The 17618-nt window shown below is 43.8% G+C and overlaps 1 protein-coding gene across 1 annotated transcript in view; it reads right to left on the bottom strand.

The window, feature by feature from the left end:
- Positions 1–17618, bottom strand: part of LOC311131381 (anaphase-promoting complex subunit 1-like) — a 47190-nt gene extending 29572 nt beyond the window's left edge. The window contains exons 1-19 of the mRNA XM_084164342.1: positions 17461–17618; positions 16765–16851; positions 16435–16671; positions 16012–16173; positions 15787–15829; positions 15547–15647; positions 14575–14657; positions 14384–14457; positions 13992–14137; positions 12104–12324; positions 11653–11862; positions 7910–8005; positions 7725–7815; positions 5475–5540; positions 5254–5391; positions 4538–4678; positions 3852–3912; positions 596–783; positions 217–291 (exon numbers count right to left, since the gene is read on the bottom strand). Of these exons, the coding sequence (XP_084020468.1) occupies positions 217–291; positions 596–783; positions 3852–3912; positions 4538–4678; positions 5254–5391; positions 5475–5540; positions 7725–7815; positions 7910–8005; positions 11653–11862; positions 12104–12324; positions 13992–14137; positions 14384–14457; positions 14575–14657; positions 15547–15647; positions 15787–15829; positions 16012–16173; positions 16435–16647 (2109 nt within the window). The 5' untranslated portion in view covers positions 16648–16671; positions 16765–16851; positions 17461–17618. The remainder of the gene's footprint in view (positions 1–216; positions 292–595; positions 784–3851; positions 3913–4537; positions 4679–5253; positions 5392–5474; positions 5541–7724; positions 7816–7909; positions 8006–11652; positions 11863–12103; positions 12325–13991; positions 14138–14383; positions 14458–14574; positions 14658–15546; positions 15648–15786; positions 15830–16011; positions 16174–16434; positions 16672–16764; positions 16852–17460) is intronic.

The following is a 17618-nucleotide window of genomic DNA, read 5'->3' as shown; positions in this document are numbered from 1 at the left end:
AATTTCTAATCCAAGATTACGTAACTTGGGTTTCAACCATTTCATAGTAGTGAACTGTATATGAACTAAACATATTCCTGAAATTCCTATTATGCATGACAGAAAAGCGAATTCACTCATAAGTTGACCTCATCGCTACCTCAGAGCTTGAGAGTAACAGGAATTGTCTTATGCTTTCCACTTAAAGCATGGCCTACGGGGGTAACCCCTACCTACCTCATCAGACCCTGTGTCCGAAGGCCGGGCCTTCTTTGGTGCAATCACAGGAGAGAGGGGCACTTCAAAATGGAGCTGTGGGGGAAACACAAAGGTCAAGAGCATGGTAGGGCTACAGACCAATTAACCATCTGATAAACAACATAGGTCTTTCCTGTGTTCCCTTGCCAACCTACATCTGTGGCTTAGGCTCTATGTATGGATTTCAGAGATGTGCAGGGTTAGGTGACATTGGTGTGACCTAGCTTGAGGCACTTCTACGTACTTGGATATACACTGTGTAGTCAGTAAGACTATCCTCCTAATGAGCTCTGCACTACGTCTACTTTGTGTCACTCCCTCTGCTGTGAATGACAGCACCGTTGCCAGGGCGACTCACATTGCGTGTCCAGCCCAGCCGCTCGGTGTTGTAGCCCATGAGAGTCATGAAGCAGGTGACAAACAGGTTCCACTCCAGGTGTGCACTGGGCCCCCCGGGGGCGTTGTAGATGTTGTACCACTTTATCAGCACCTTCATGGCTGTCTCCTTGGGCAGGATGAAGCGCACCGCCTGGAGGCACTTCCTCACTACGGACACGAGTGGGATGAGGAAGCATTTGTCAGACAATGCACAATGACAATAGGTTCACTTCACACAGCAAATTTGACATTAGTATGTATCAAACTTGTGCTGATTTGTATAACTGTAATTTATTTATTTTTAAAGTGGAGTGGTTAAAATAATAAATCTATACTGAACAAAAATATAAACGCAACATGTAAAGTGTTGGTCCCATGTTTCATGAGCTGAAATAAAAGATCCCAGAAATGTTCCATATGCACAAAAGGCTTATTTCTCTCAAATTGTGTGCACAAATTTGTTTAAATTCCTGTTAGTGAGCATTTCTCTTTAGCCAAGAAAATCCAGCCACCTGACACGTGTGGCATATCAAGAAGCGGATTAAACAGCCTCCACTAGGGATGTGCTAGGGATAATATACCCCTTTACAGTTCACAACACACTGACGTCACGGACAGATGCGTGCGGCAGTAAGAAAGCCATCGCCATCTGCGCCCATTCAACATAGCTTAGATTTAAGTTTTTATTACTTCTAAAGAAAATAAAAAATGTGGGTTCTCATACGCTTACAATTATGTTTAGATTCTTGCTTGAACAGTCGCTAAGATTATATTTGGCTGTGATCTTTGCAAAATAACTATTTAGGATGCAGCAGTTGTTAGCTAGAATGCTAACGCTCATTGATATAGGCTGTAGCAAAAGCCAGCCTCAGAACCATTGTACTGGTTGAAGTTGAAATGTTTTTTAAGTATAATGCATTTGATTTGCGATGACAAACATTATATTAGGCAGGACATTCATACAAGCCTTAAAATCCTATTATAATCCAAAAGTAGTGTGAAATGCACTTATAGGCTTTTTTGTTGTTGCTGGCATTCTCTAAGAAATCCCACGTGTTATGCCACCAACTTGTACGCATCTCCCATGTGCAGCAATGTTTGCAAACACAGAAAGGGGTCTATAAAAGGCCACACTAAAATGTGCAGTTTTGTCACATAACACAATGCCACAGATGTCTCAAGTTTTGAGGGAGTGTGCAATTGGCATGCTGTATGCAGGAATATCCACCAGAGCTGTTGCCAGACAATTTAATGTTCATTTCTCTACCATAGGCTGCCTCCTCCAACATCGTTTTTGAAAGTTTGGCAGCACGTCCAACCGGCCTCACAACCGCAGACCATGTGTATGGCGTCATGTGGGCGAGGCCCATTGTCATGCCATTCATCCGCCACCATCACCTCATGTTTCAGCCCATGTCACAAGGATCTGTACACAATTCCTGGAAGCTGAAAATGTCCCAGTTCTTCCAAGGCCTGCACACTCACCAGAAATGTCAACCATTAAGCATATTTAGGATGCTCTGAATCGACATGTATTACAGCTTGATCCAGTTCACGCGAATATCCAACAACTTCGCAAAGCCATTGAAGAGGAGTGGGACAACATTCCACAATCAACAGCCTGATCAACGCTACGCGAAGCAGATGTGTAGCGCTGCATGAGGCAAATGGTGGTCACACCAGATACTGACTGGTTTTCTGATCCACGCCCCTAACTTTTTAAGGTATCTGTGACAGATGCATATCTGTATTCCCAGTCATGTGAAATCCATAGATTAGGGCCTAATGAATTTATTTTCATTGACTGATTTGAACTTGTCGCATGTTGTCTTTATATTTTTGTTCAGTATATATTCATTGTGCCTAATCAAGTTCCATTGACATCAAACTACACGAAAGTCTGATTAGCATCCGTGCCATCTCCCATGTCCACCCAATCTGACAGGTAATTAACTCCACCGCAATCTCTAATTGGACAACAAACTCCAAAGGTCAAGGCAGAGCAGGAGAAATGCCATTTCATTAGACTGAGAAGTCCTGCCTTTTGAATCAATTAGGCACTAATATGTGGGAACTGGGAACAACACTATGCGGTAATTGGTAGTGGTTTCACAAAACAAAAGATGGGGGATCAAAAGACTAGAATCATGGTATAAACGAAGGCAGAGACCTTAAAAACGCACAAAAAGCCAATTAGGGTTGTAAGGTAAATACTGGCACACCCGAGTGCTCCATTTCCTTAATTACGGTGTAAAATGATACGCTATTACAGTTATCTACAGCTGGGTAGAAAGATGAGCCACAGCATGTTTTACAGTACATGCATGTACTGGTGGATAAGGCTGCATCAGCAGAGGCTCAAATATCACCACCGGAAAGATGTGTGAATCGTGCATGATTTCAGCATAGGTCCCATACATAAAGTCATTTACAAAAAAAAAGTACCCATCTTTAGATATACTAAATGGGTGACGAAAGGGTGTATTGAAAGCCATTTCTATATTAGATAGAGTAAAGACAGTCACAGACGCAGACTCTTCACGCACAAACGCAAGGAACCATGGTTAATATACCCACTTTTACTGACAGTTACAGAAATTGTCTTATGTTTTACTAATAATCTACCTGAACACAGACTCACATTATATCCCAGCACTACGGAGCATGTCATTGGGCAGGATAGAAACGGAGCAGAATCAGCTCTCCCTCTCGTCTATTGCCCCATCCCTCCTTTCCACCCTCATCAACATCATGTTCCAGAGCATCCCCTGTCCCCCCCAACTGAGCTGGATAATCGACACTCAAGGGCCCAATTGAATCTTGGGCTGAATAAAGGCATGGAAATCCCACCATAACAAACAGCACCTACAACTGCCTGGCGTGGAGTAGCTGCTGTGGTGACGCCATCGTAATGCTGTGGCTTACCCAGATAGAGCGGAGTGTATATAGACACTGTGTGTGTGTGTGTGTGTGTGTCATGTGGAATGCCAGGAGATATGAGAGTGGGTGGGGTGGGGGATGTCAAGTGTGTGTAGGGGAATGGTGAGTGTGTAAGTACGAGCGAGGAACGGTGGGGTGGGGTCCCCTTAGGTTTACGTCAATGTGACAGCGGGAGGCTGGCAGCACTTCAACCCAATTTTCAGGCCATCAACGCTGGATGACTCAGCTGTGACACCTAAGCCAATGCACAATCTTGTCACGCACATTGGTTTTGCACATTGTCGTGTTAACCTTACCCAGCTCTGAGGTAGCAATTTCAGGGATCGTTATCCTCAGCATTGTGCCATTGCTTAGCTCCTACAAAAACAAACAGAGGGATAGAGATAATTTCACAATAAGTTAGAGATGTCTACATGCTACCTTTCAGTCAACTCTTGAACGCTTTTATCAATTAAATAATTTGACATAGATGAAGACATCAGGGGATAAAACAATCAATATGACATGTCATAACATATGCAGTTGGACATTTACAAGTCTCTGAAAAAAAAATATATATATATATCTATATATATCTCTCAGTCAAGAGTGGCTCTCTCAAAAGGGCTTGAAAATGACTGACAGGTCTGAGAGGAAAAGTCCCTTGGCTGAACGACATGTCTTTACCGGTCTTAACAAAACTGCCCCTGCAGGTAGCGATGTCCACCCAGAGAACTGTAACCTTATTGGACCCAGTAAACATACTGACAGGCCTCTGGTGCTCAGTTCTGTACACAGGCAGAGCTTTTCTCCATTCCAATTAAATCAAATTAAGCTGTTCAATTAGTGTCCATTTAAGAAACATTCACCCCTGGAGGTCTAAGTACTCACGTGCCAACCAGCCAGACACATACACACTGACTCAGACTCATTATACCCTCCACCTTTCACTCATATCAATACACACACCCACCCACACACAGACCCCCCCACACACACACACCAGGGTGACTCTGCTGCTGACGGGGTCTCTGAGGCCGTGGATGTAGGGTACAGACTGTTGAAAGGTGTAGTCGCCCAGCCAGGAGGTCTCGTGGTGCTTGGTTGAGCCCCTCAGCTCTGATACAGGGGATGGCATGGCCACCTGGCCAACAGGAAGGGAGGGGAGGAGGGACAAGGAACAACTCAGCTTCCCAGGATGTATAGACACAATCAAGATGATTAGTTGCAAGTTGGGGGAACTAATCCATACACTTCAGCTCTACATTCTACAGCAATTCTGCAATGAATGCAACATATATTAAATTGATTCATCTACTGTTAGTTTCTCCCTTTGTTTTTAAGGATATAGATTGGTACAGACACGTCACACAGTCTGAAGTTTAAATCTAATTAGAGTATTGATCAGGTTCCATAATATAGTCTCCATTAGTCACTGGCTGTTCTACTGCAGACTAATGCAGACTAATACTGCAGCTTCACTCTACTGTAAATGGAGGGACAGCAATTCTTCACTGTAATTCAGATTGAGATTACACCATTTGCATTACCAGTAACTACCTGCTTTCAGTTTGGTGGTTAGTTATACTCTGTCATAGCAATCTGACTGAATTTCCATGAGAGCAGCTTAATTATTTTGATACATTCATTGCAATTACACTTATCATTCTAATAACCAACCCAATACATATACACCCCTGTCTCAGGTGTCAGTGGTACCTCCTCTAGTCTTCCTATGTGTCTCCCTGTGGCCTTGGCGGGAGTGCTCACACTCTCCATGGGGGTGCTCAGGTGGGTTACGTGGTTGGACAGGCTGAAGGTGGGAGACAGGAGGCCAGGGACAAACACTTTGCTCACCTGTGGACGGAACATATTTGACCATTTGACCTTGCATCACCGATAAACACATTTAAACAGTACGAGCACTACTTTCTAGTTACCCTCATCACTCCAGTGTACAGAACCAAGCTTCCATTGGCTTCCAGAACTAGCATGGCATCTATATCCTGAGAGGAAAAATAACAGTTTGAGATGAGACCAAACCAATGATGTTTATAAACATGTAATAACATAGTACATAAGCACATATACACACAGTGCATTCGGAAAGTATTAAGACCCCTTGACTTTTTCCACATTTTGTTACCTTACAGCCTTATTCTAAAATGGATTAAATATATTTTTTTCCCATCAATATACACAAAAAATCCCATAATGACAAAGCGAAAACAAGTTTTTGAATTTTTTGCAAATGTATTACAAATAAAAAAACTGAAATACCTAATTTACATAAGTATTCAGACCCTTTGCTATGAGACTAAATTGAGCTCAGGTGCATACTGTTTCCATTGATCATCCTTGAGATGTTTCTACAATTTGATTGCGGTCCACCTGTGGTAAATTCAATTGATTGGACATGATTTGGAAAGGCACACACCTGTCTATATAAGGTCCCACAGTTGACAGTGCATGTCAGAGCAAAAACCAAGCCATGAGGTACAAGGAATTGTCCGTAGAGCTCCAAGACAGGATTGTGTCGAGGCACAGATCTAGGGAAGGGTATCAAAAAAATGTACGCAGCATTGAAGGTCCCCAAGAACACAGTGGGCTCCATCATTCTTAAATGGAAGAAGTTTGGAACCACCAAGACTCTTCCTAGAGCTGGCCGCCCTTGGTCAGGGAGGTGACCAAGAACCCGATGGTCACTCTGACAGAGCTCCAGAGTTCCTCTGTGGAGATGGGAGAACCTTCCAGAAGGACAACCATCTCTGCAGCACTCCACCAATCAGGCCTTTATGGTAGAGTGGCCAGATGGAAGCCACTCCTCAGTAAAAGGCACATCACAGCCTGCTTGGAGTTTGCCAAAAGGCACCTAAAGGACTCTCAGACCATGAGAAACAACATTCTCTGGTCTGATGAAACCAAGATTGTACTCTTTGGCCTGAATGCCAAGCGTCACATCTGGAGGAAACCTGGCACCATACATACGGTGAAGCAAGGTGGTGGCAGCATCATGCTGTGGGTATGTTTTTCAGCGGCAGGGACTGGAGACTAGTCAGGATCGAGGGAAAGATGAACGGAGCAAAGTACAGAGAGATCCTTGATGAAAACCTGCTCCAGAGCGCTCAGCACCTCAGACTGGGGCGAAGGTTCACCTTCCAACAGGACAACGACCCTAAGCACACAGCCAAGACAACACAGAGCCCAGACTTGAACCCGATCGAACATCCAGGCTCTGTCGCAGCCGGCCGCGACCGGGAGACTCATGGGCGGCGCACAATTGGCCCAGCGTCGTCCAGGGTAGGGGAGGGAATGGCCGGCAGGGGTGTAGCTCAGTTGATAGAGCATGGCGTTTGCAACGCCAGGGTTGTGGGTTCGATTCCCACAGGGGGCCAGTATAAAAAATATATATATATGTAATCACTAACTGTAAGTCGCTCTGGATAAGAGCGTCTGCTAAATGACTAAAATGTAAATGTAAATGTAATCTCTGGAGAGACCTGAAAATAGCTGTGCAGCGACGCTCCCCATCCAACCTGACAGAGCTGGAGAGGATCTGCAAAGAATGGGAGAAACTCCCCAAATACAGGTGTGCCAAGCTTGTAGCGTCATACCCAAGAAGACTTGAGGCTGTAATCACTGCCAAAAGGTGCTTCAACAAAGTACTGAGTAAAGGGTCTGAACACTTATGTAAATGTCATATTTCCGTTTTTCTTATTTTATACATTTGCAAGAATGTCTAAAAACCTGTTTTTGCTTTGTCATTATAGGGTATTGTGTGTAGATTGATAAAAGGAAAAAACGATTTAATCCATTTTAGAATAAGGCTGTAAGGTAACAAAATGTGGAAAAAGTAAAGGGGTCTGTAGCTCAGTTGGTAGAGCATGGCGCTTGCAACGCCAGGGTTGTGGGTTCGATTCCCACGGGGGGCCAGTATGAAAATGTATGCACTCACTAACTAAGTCGCTCTGGATAAAAGCGTCTGCTAAATGACTAAAATGTAAATGTAAATGTCTGAATACTTTCCGAATGCACTGTATGGATACAGCAACACACCATTTTACACACGTAGAATAAAGCAGTCAATAAGATAGGATCTTGACCATCATAAAAGTACAGTATGCTTTTGTTTAGCAGAATCTTTGCCACCGCTAGGGGAAACGCAAAGCAATTAGTCAGGTTGACTTTACCTGCAATGGTGCTGCGTCTTTTGCAGGGATAGTGGCAACAGATGCAAAGATAAGCTGAGAAGGATTGTTGCTCTCAATGAATTTTACACATCTATGAAGATAAACAAATCAACATGTGAGAGTGATTCACTGAGACAGAGAAAGAGAGAGAGTGACAGAAAGGACACAGAAAGCTGTTCCCTGACCTGAGCTGTTGGTGGGACTCCACGAGGAAGCACAGGTACTTGTTCTCACACAGGTCGGAGGTGATGAACACCTTAGAGGCCTGGCAGCTCATCTCCCTGCAGAAGCAGAGTGTTGTTTACCTCTCACACAGACACACAGCATCACCTTTAAACACCAGAACTGTATAACAGCCATATACACTGCTCAAAAAAATTAAGGGAACACTTAAACAACACATCCTAGATCTGAATGAATGAAATAATCTTATTAAATACTTTTTTCTTTACATAGTTGAATGTGCTGACAACAAAATCACACAACAATTATCAATGGAAATCAAATGTATCAACCCATGGAGGTCTGGATTTGGAGTCACCCTCAAAATTAAAGTGGAAAACCACACTACAGGCTGATCCAACTTTGATGTAATGTCCTTAAAACAAGTCAAAATGAGGCTCATTAGTGTGTGTGGCCTCAACGTGCCTGTATGACCTCCCTACAACGCCTGGGCATGCTCCTGATGAGGTGGCGGATGGTCTCCTGAGGGATCTCCTCCCAGACCTGGACTAAAGCATCCGCCAACTCCTGGACAGTCTGTGGTGCAACGTGGCGTTGGTGGATGGAGCGAGACATGTCCCAGATGTGCTCAATTGGATTCAGGTCTGGGGAACGGGCGGGCCAGTCCATAGCATCAATGCCTTCCTCTTGCAGGAACTGCTGACACACTCCAGCCACATGAGGTCTAGCATTGTCTTGCATTAGGAGGAACACAGGGCCAACCGCACCAGCATATGGTCTCACAATGGGTCTGAGGATCTCATCTCGGTACCTAATGGCAGTCAGGCTACCTCTGGCGAGCACATGGAGGGCTGTGCGGCCCCCCAAAGAAATGCCACCCCACACCATGACTGACCCACCGCCAAACCGGTCATGCTGGAGGATGTTGCAGGCAGCAGAACGTTCTCCACGGCGTCTCCAGACTCTGTCACGTCTGTCACATGTGCTCAGTGTGAACCTGCTTTCATCTGTGAAGAGCACAGGGCGCCAGTGGCGAATTTGCCAATCTTGGTGTTCTCTGGCAAATGCCAAACGTCCTGCACGGTGTTGGGCTGTAAGCCCAACCCCCACCTGTGGACGTCGGGCCCTCATACCACCCTCATGGAGTCCGTTTCTGACCGTTTGAGCAGACACATGCACATTTGTGGCCTGCTGGAGGTCATTTTGCAGGGCTCTGGCAGTGCTCCTCCTGCTCCTCCTTGCACAAAGGCGGAGGTAGCGGTCCTGCTGCTGGGTTGTTGCCCTCCTACGGCCTCCTCCATGTCTCCTGATGTACTGGCCTGTCTCCTGGTAGCGCCTCCATGCTCTGGACACTAGGCTGAGACACAGCAAACCTTCTTGTCACAGCTCGCATTGATGTGCCATCCTGGATGAGCTGCACTACCTGAGCCACTTGTGTGGGTTGTAGACTCCGTCTCATGCTACCACTAGCGTGAAAGCACCGCCAGCACTCAAAAGTGACCAAAACATCAGCCAGGAAGCATAGGAACTGAGAAGTGGTCTGTGGTCACCACCTGCAGAACCACTTCTTCATTGGGGGTGTCTATAATTTCCACCTGTTGTCTATTCCATTTGCACAACAGCATGTGACATTTATTGTCAATCAGTGTTGCTTCCTAAGTGGACAGTTTGATTTCACAGAAGTGTGATTGACTTGGAGTTACAATGTGTTGTTTAAGTGTTCCCTTTATTTTTTTGAGCAGTGTATTTACTGTATATTTTGTACATCTATGGCTCTTCTTCAATGCTTTTTAATATTCCCCTTGTCAATGGATATTTGCTGTGTATATGAATGTACATTTATTTTTATGCAGCACAAGAAATGCCCCAAAGGGAAAATAAAGATCTATTTAATTGCATTCTCACACCTATTTCACATGATGCCCTATACAGTGAGGGAAAAAAAAGTATTTGATCCCCTGCTGATTTTGTACGTTTGCCCACTGACAAAGACATGATCAGTCTATAATTTTAATGGTAGGTTTATTTGAACAGTGAGAGACAGAATAACAACAACAAAATCCAGAAAAACGCATGTCAAAAATTTTATAAATTGATTTGCATTTTAATGAGGGAAATAAGTATTTGACCCCTCAGCAAAACATGACTTAGTACTTGGTGGCAAAACCATTGTTGGCAAAACCCTTGTTGGCAATCACAGAGGTCAGACGTTTCTTGTAGTTGGCCACCAGGTTTGCACACATCTCAGGAGGGATTTTGTCCCACTCCTCTTTGCAGATCTTCTCCAAGTCATTAAGGTTTCGAGGCTGACGTTTGGCAACTCGAACCTTCAGCTCCCTCCACAGATGTTCTATGGGATTAAGGTCTGGAGACTGGCTAGGCCACTTCAGGACCTTAATGTGCTTCTTCTTGAGCCACTCCTTTGTTGCCTTGGTCGTGTGTTTTGGGTCATTGTCATGCTGGAATACCCATCCACGACCCATTATTAATGCCCTGGCTGAGGGAAGGAGGTTCTCACCCAAGATTTGACGGTACATGGCCCCGTCCATCGTCCCTTTGATGCGGTGAAGTTGTCCTGTCCCCTTAGCAGAAAAACACTCCCAAAGCATAATGTTTCCACCTCCATGTTTGACGGTGGGGAGGGTGTTCTTGGGGTCATAGGCAGCATTCCTCCTCCTCCAAACACGGCGAGTTGAGTTGATGCCAAAGAGCTCTATTTTGGTCTCATCTGACCACAACACTTTCACCCAGTTCTCCTCTGAATCATTCAGATGTTCATTGGCAAACTTCAGACAGGCCTGTATATGTGCTTTCTTGAGCAGGGGGACCTTGCGGGCGCTGCAGGATTTCAGTCCTTCACGGCGTAGTGTGTTACCAATTGTTTTCTTGGTGACTATGGTCCCAGCTGCCTTGAGATCATTGACAAGATCCTCCCGTGTAGTTCTGGGCTGATTCCTCACCGTTCTCATGATCATTGCAACTCCACGAGGTGAGATCTTGCATGGAGCCCCAGGCCGAGGGAGATTGACAGTTATTTTGTGTTTCTTCCATTTGCGAATAATCACACCAACTGTTGTCACCTTCTCACCAAGCTGCTTGGCGATGGTCTTGTAGCAGATTTCAGCCTTGTGTAGGTCTACAATCTTGTCCCTGACATCCTTGGAGAGCTCTTTGGTCTTGGCCATGGTGGAGAGTTTGGAATCTGATTGATTGATTGCTTCTGTGGACAGGTGTCTTTTATACAGGTAACAAGCTGAGATTAGGAGCACTCCCTTTAAGAGTGTGCTCCTAATCTCAGCTCGTTACCTGTATAAAAGACACCTGGGAGACAGAAATCTCTGATTGAGAGGGGGTCAAATACTTATTTCTCTCATTAAAATGCAAATCAATTCATAACATTTTTGACATGCGTTTTTCTGGATTTTGTTGTTGTTATTCTGTCTCTCACTGTTCAAATAAACCTACCATTAAAATTATAGACTGATCATTTCTTTGTCAGTGGAAAAAACGTACAAAATCAGCAGGGGATCAAATACTTTTTTCCCTCACTGTATGTTTGAAACATCAAATCGCAGTATCAAATTTCAATACATATCGAATCGGCACCTAAGTATCGTGATATCGTATCGTGAGGTCCCTGGCAATTCCCAGCCCTAATTATAAACTAGGAGTGGTTCAACCAACTAGACCACAGAGCAGGATTCATGACAACCACTGTAGACAGCGGTGAATGTCAGACACTGACTTGTGGGAGGAAGCCGTCTCACTCCACAGCTGCTCGATGCATAGGTCAGGCACTATGGGCTCCATCTCCGGGACCAGCACAGACTCGTTGGCCGTGCTGTTGGGCGAGGGCAGGAAGCTGTGCCCTCTGGGGGACGATGAGTGGTACGACATGTTAAACCGTGCCGCAACCGAGAAGGAGGGTGCCGCCATGCCAGGGGAGTGGGACCGGCTACAGACATGGGTCAAAAGAGCGCAGAAGGGTGGTTAGTTATGGTCCATGATGTGGTTGTTGTAAATGAGTCATGAGCTTTTGAGGGTGAATGTTTGACTGAAACTGTGTATAATCCTGTGGGACAGCAGAGATCCAATTTATAGTATATGGTATTTACATCCTATTTGGGTATTTGACTCAAAGCCTGCACTCTGCAGCGCTCCAGGACCAGAACTGAAGACACCTGGTATAAACTCACCTGAGTGCAGCCATGCTGGAGATGCTGGGTGAGTGTGTCCGTGAGTGGAGGCCTGGTGATGAGGTCATCCTGTTTTGGTTGTGCAGGGCGTGGCAATGAAAGGGTGAACCGGGCGAGTCCATCCTGGAGACGTTCCTCAGGTGTGTGGTCAGAAAGCTGGGCGGCATCAGGCCTTGGGGCGTGGCTACCTGCTCCGGACACTTCAGCACTGTGGACTGCTCCTGTGGGACAGAGTTAAAGGTTAAACTAAAATGATATACAACCAACAGATTCTGTTCCAACCCCCCCAGACCCAACTCATCAGAAAGCCTCCACCCCATGACCAAACTAGCAATTTAGTGCAGTCTGTGGTCCCGATGGTGCGCAAACAAAAATGGGCAGGGTCCGGGTGCCGTTTTCACAGTTTGGTTGCTATAGTTCGGATCAGGGTTAGATTATTTGTTACATTGTCTTTTTTGCCCCCATTTGGTCCAGTTGGTTTCACATTGTCAAAACTTACTAAAATGCCTAAACAAAACCATGTATACACGCAAGTCATTTATTGAACAAAAATGCTCACCTTAAATCAATCTATGATAGTCTAATCATGGAGTATCACTTGAGTGTCCCAATCTTCAAATTTTTACTTTTGCTGGTCTTCCAACAACATGCTCTAATAACTGGGCAGTATTCGTCTGCCGACCTCCCGCTGTAGACGTCTGACTGCCAACATTTTCCACTTGATTCTAAATGTGAAAATCGGTGCACACTTGGTTTGCTAATTATGTTCAGAGGTGCTAAGTACTCTGGGCCAGAAAACTCTTAGTGTGTCAGCTCTTAGTCTATTACCAATCTAGAGTGTATAAACTATTAAATTTTGTAAGGAATACTGTCCAATCAAAATCAATAGCCTGGCTATTTCTAAGGCCATTTCTGTAGGCAACATTCATTTCTTCATTTCAAGTGGGCAGTGTGTTTGATAGGTAATAACTCCATTTTGGAATAAGCTATAAGGATAAAAGGGAACATATTTCAACCAAAGACCTTGGTCTTTCTAATAATGTTAAACATTTGTCTCATAAGATCTAGGCCTACTGGTGTTGAGAAATACATGCCAGTAGGAAGTGTGATACAGTCCCAGTCAGAGTGAGTAAAAAGTGTGACACGTTGCCGACAAAATGATTCAGTGAAATCAAATGATGATATCGCCTGCATTTCATCAAATTCAGCACTGCATCCGCTTTCTGTCCACGTGGCAGTGGTGTAAAGTACTTAAGTAAAAATACTTCAATACATTTGTCAAAGGAGACCAAACCAACATTAGATTTTCCTGGCTTCCAACACGTGTCAAACATGCTCCAAATTCTAATTCACATATAAGCAATGGTGCTACCTCACACAATTTACTAAATGACATACTGGTTTCCTTACCCTGTAAGCAGTCTATGGACAAGCAATCCATGCTTTTGTGTAGTTTACCTGGCACAGTTTCCACATGCTAACGTTTTAGCATGTGGCACAAATCCCACTGAAGTCATGGTACCAATATTAGCATTTTTTGTGAACCATGTTCAAATCATCTACAAGTGACTTTGTTGAGCTTCACAATCAATTATTTGGAAATTATAATATTGGTACCATGACCCGAATGGGATTTGTGCCACAAACACTAGAACATTAGCATTTGGAAACAGTGTGTCATTTTGTAATTATCCCTGGCACAAGTCGGACCAATTTAAATCCACTCTTAGGGGTCGTAGATAGGCCTTTGAGTCATCACTCATGCTACGATGAGAATTATTTTCCAATTCCATTGATACATGAACATTACATTTTCTACCACTGAAGAATCATAGAGGTAGCAGTAATGGAACAGTAATAACAGTGTTTTTCTTGCATGTTATCTTACATCTGGAGTGACTTTCCGCAGCGCCCACACAGAGTGTATGCACTGCACGGTGTCGTATGTCATGACTATGGAGGGCTCACAGTTGGAGAAGACGATTTTCATGGTGCTGTCAGAGACGTACTGTACACGTGCAGCCTCGAACAGACCTGCCAGAGACACAGGAGATGAGCAATTAACAAGCCATAATGGGGCCAGCAATTAAGGTACCGGTAGCCAGCTAACAGGGCAGCCAAGGAGTGCAAGAGAGCCAACAATACGCTGGCTCCAACATTCAGGTTTCAACATCCATTATAGTTTATTTGTATGGTGCTTTCCGCCATGCTCTTTGTAAACACAATGTGAAACAAATAGTGACAATTTCTATGTATGCGTGTTTCTGTTGAGAGTCTCACCTGTAGGCCTGCACACCACTGGGGCAATCTCATCCAGAGGGTGCAGCATGCTGAATACTGTTGGGAGAGGTTCCCTGAGAACAGATAAACAAACAGTGGTATGTTCAAAACAAACTCTCCTGACACACTAGCATGAACCAAAATATATCAGAAACAGCAGGATGTGTGTTTTACAGGTTTCTGCTGTGTACCTGGGAGGACTCAGAGGAGCATCGGGTGCAGGGTTTTTGCGTTCCAACAGCAGACCAAACTTAGTAGGCCACAGATTAGAGACCTGTAAAAGGCGAGAGTCACAGTACTTAATTTCATGAAATCCAATTCAAGGTGATGTTGGAGAACAATTTGATAACCTTGTGAATCATGACTCACTTGAATGGCTCACTAAATAAACAGGCAGTTTGCATTTTCATAGTATCTCTGGTGGGAATCAAGACATGTCCCTATTTACAGTAGAATAATGCTGGAGTCTGACGGCGGCTCATGAGTCATGTATTATCAACTACAACTGAACTGGTTAAAAAAATGTATTTAAAAGAAATGCATCCACCAACACAAATCTGGTCTGTAAATGTGGACCCAATCAACGTCAGCTAAATTAGCTCCCAAGAAAGCAACGTAATTTAACCTGCATGTCACAAAGTAGGCCTAGGCTTACGCAGTGTTTTTCCCGCAACCCACCAGGAAAACAAAACCAAATTCAATAATGTCAAGTGGATTTCGATGTGAAAAAGAATCACACATACATGCAGAGGCAGTTAATTGCATGATGGTGTTTTCATTGTAATCTGAAGCCTCTTGTCAGCTGTCAGTGTGCCAAATCATCCATTACCATTGGTTAAGAAGACAATGGACTGGTCCTGGGGAACATCAATAACTGTAAAACAACCATAATTACTGTCCATATCTGCTAGTTCTCCTTAAGGGATTCTAATTAGGAAATTAGACAGCCAGAACTGGGAGACATATTTTAGATAATGTACAAATAAGGATTTATCTAACAAATGTTCATAGTAAATCACATTTCAAGACGTCATCACAAGTAGTACTTCACCAAATTCAACACGTAATGAACACCATGAAATGTCAAATGACAGACCATCCAGCGATGATACCACACATTTTAGACAATGTAACAGCATATCAATCAGTGATGAGGAACTCACCTGAAAGGGTAGAGGGGAGATAAAGTCCTTCCCTGTCACACTGTGCACATTCACACAGCTGCTCTGGACAATACACACTGTCTGCTCCATAATCTCCTGCTCTGGAATACAATAGAGCAAATGAACATCTTCGCAACATTACTGAGATAAAACATTAAAAAATATATATACACATCAATGAGCTATAGAATTTAATGAAGATAAATTGTGACGATGAGGATGTGACATCGGCCTACTTACCATCTTTCTTCTTTTGTGGAATACCAAAGTTACACCATAATGCCTGAAAAGGGATGTAGAGAGATATTACTGGATATACATCCTGAAAAAAAGAATTATTGAAATGCTTGATAAGCTGTCTAATATCATAATGTTGACGATGACAACATACATGCCATATAATGTACACACAGAGTATAGGTATGTATGTTTAATATGACATGTTTAGTTTGATGTTGTGATTACCTGTTGTACTGGACTGTCCACGGTAAAAGCTTTGTAGACATGGGAGGCTTGACTCTTGCTCCCTTTGCTCCATATGACCATGTTTCCTGCTGCATAGAGCTCCTCATCATACTCCATCTCATCACTGTCCACGCTGGAACCCTTTCTCAGCAACCAGCATTCCTGCAAACAGACACACAATGGTGAAAAAAAATCTCCTTACTTGGCTTATGTATCAAACAGAACCACCACACAACAGACGGCGCTTTAAAGAAAAGTATGCAGCTGAAACCATAAGCCGAGTAAGGAGATCTTATTTGAACCAAAGCAAGGAAGCTATCTGGCAAACTGGTTATTTATCCCAGATATAGCTATACATATTTATCAGTAGCACCCTGTACATGTGAGAGAAGAAGATGACCAAGAGTTTCCCCCCAGTCTTACCCTCTTCTTCTCCTGTAGAGTGACCTCCTGGAGGGAGCCCACCAGACCAGCTGCTCCATCTGAGGACCAGAGCTCAGAGGCTGGCTGCAGCTGCCGGAGCTGCAGGTTCACAGCGTTTGGGTGGTTCTTGCAGTGCTCACGGCCAAACGGGCCAAACGACTGCAATTCCCCTGCGGCTATCATTGTGGCTCTCTCTTCATAGACGTTCGACATGAGTTCCAGATATCAGCATTATTTCTGAGAGAGAGAGTGTATGTTACTGCATGAAGTCAAATACATTATAAACATCTGACAGTATACATCACTTAGAAATATCCTGTTACACTTCACCTGTAGAATGCTGTGAAATACTTCGAAAATACAATGATGATACAGTGATGAAGCAGAGTGTTCACCAGACTGAAGGGATGCTCAGGTCTGGAAACATGGGGTGAAATGACATGACAACATGTTGGTCAGAGTCAAGAAGTTATACTAGCTAGCTGGACAGCTCATTGTGAATTGTTTATTTTGCTAGCCAACTCAACTGCTAGCTAGGTAGAACATGCTCAACGGCAGACAAGTAGCTAGCTATAACAGCTTAATAACTATAGCTAGCTAACTATTAAACTACTGCAGCTAGCAATTGGCTTGAAAATAAGATAAAATAGTTGCTAGCTAGCTACGGTCTGTGGTCATCGTTACTTTTTTTGTATCATGACTTAATTAGCTAGCCAGCCAGCTAATTACCGTTACCAAACTAACGTTAGCTAGCTAGCTGTTGCAATGCTAGGCTAGCCGGTTAACTAATTCAGTAGCAAAACATTCAGCATGAAAGACTCACGTTATAGCAGATTGCTAATATTAGCTGGATACATTTCGTAAACTTCAAGAACTCACATACATATATATATATATATATATATATATATAACGTTGAGTGTTGCATGTTTGTGTCTGGCTAGCTAGCAACCATGTTTAGATTAGCATACTATCATACATGCAGTGTCTAGCTAGCTAGCATGCTGCCGTGGCACAGGCGCGAACCTGATAATAAGGAATAGTCTGGCTCTTGTCTCGGAGTCCTTGTCTTTTCTTTATATGACTCTTCCTCGAGTACCACGTAATCAGTATTGTCAACATAAAAACAACTTAAAGCAACACCTAAAATAAGAATATAGCTAGCTACATCAGTTTTTCAAATG

Source organism: Coregonus lavaretus (genome assembly GCF_964263955.1).
Source record: "Coregonus lavaretus genome assembly, chromosome: 1".
NCBI lineage: Eukaryota > Metazoa > Chordata > Actinopteri > Salmoniformes > Salmonidae > Coregonus > Coregonus lavaretus.
Note: the sequence above shows the minus strand (reverse complement) of the source record. Positions and strands in the feature narration are given on the sequence as shown.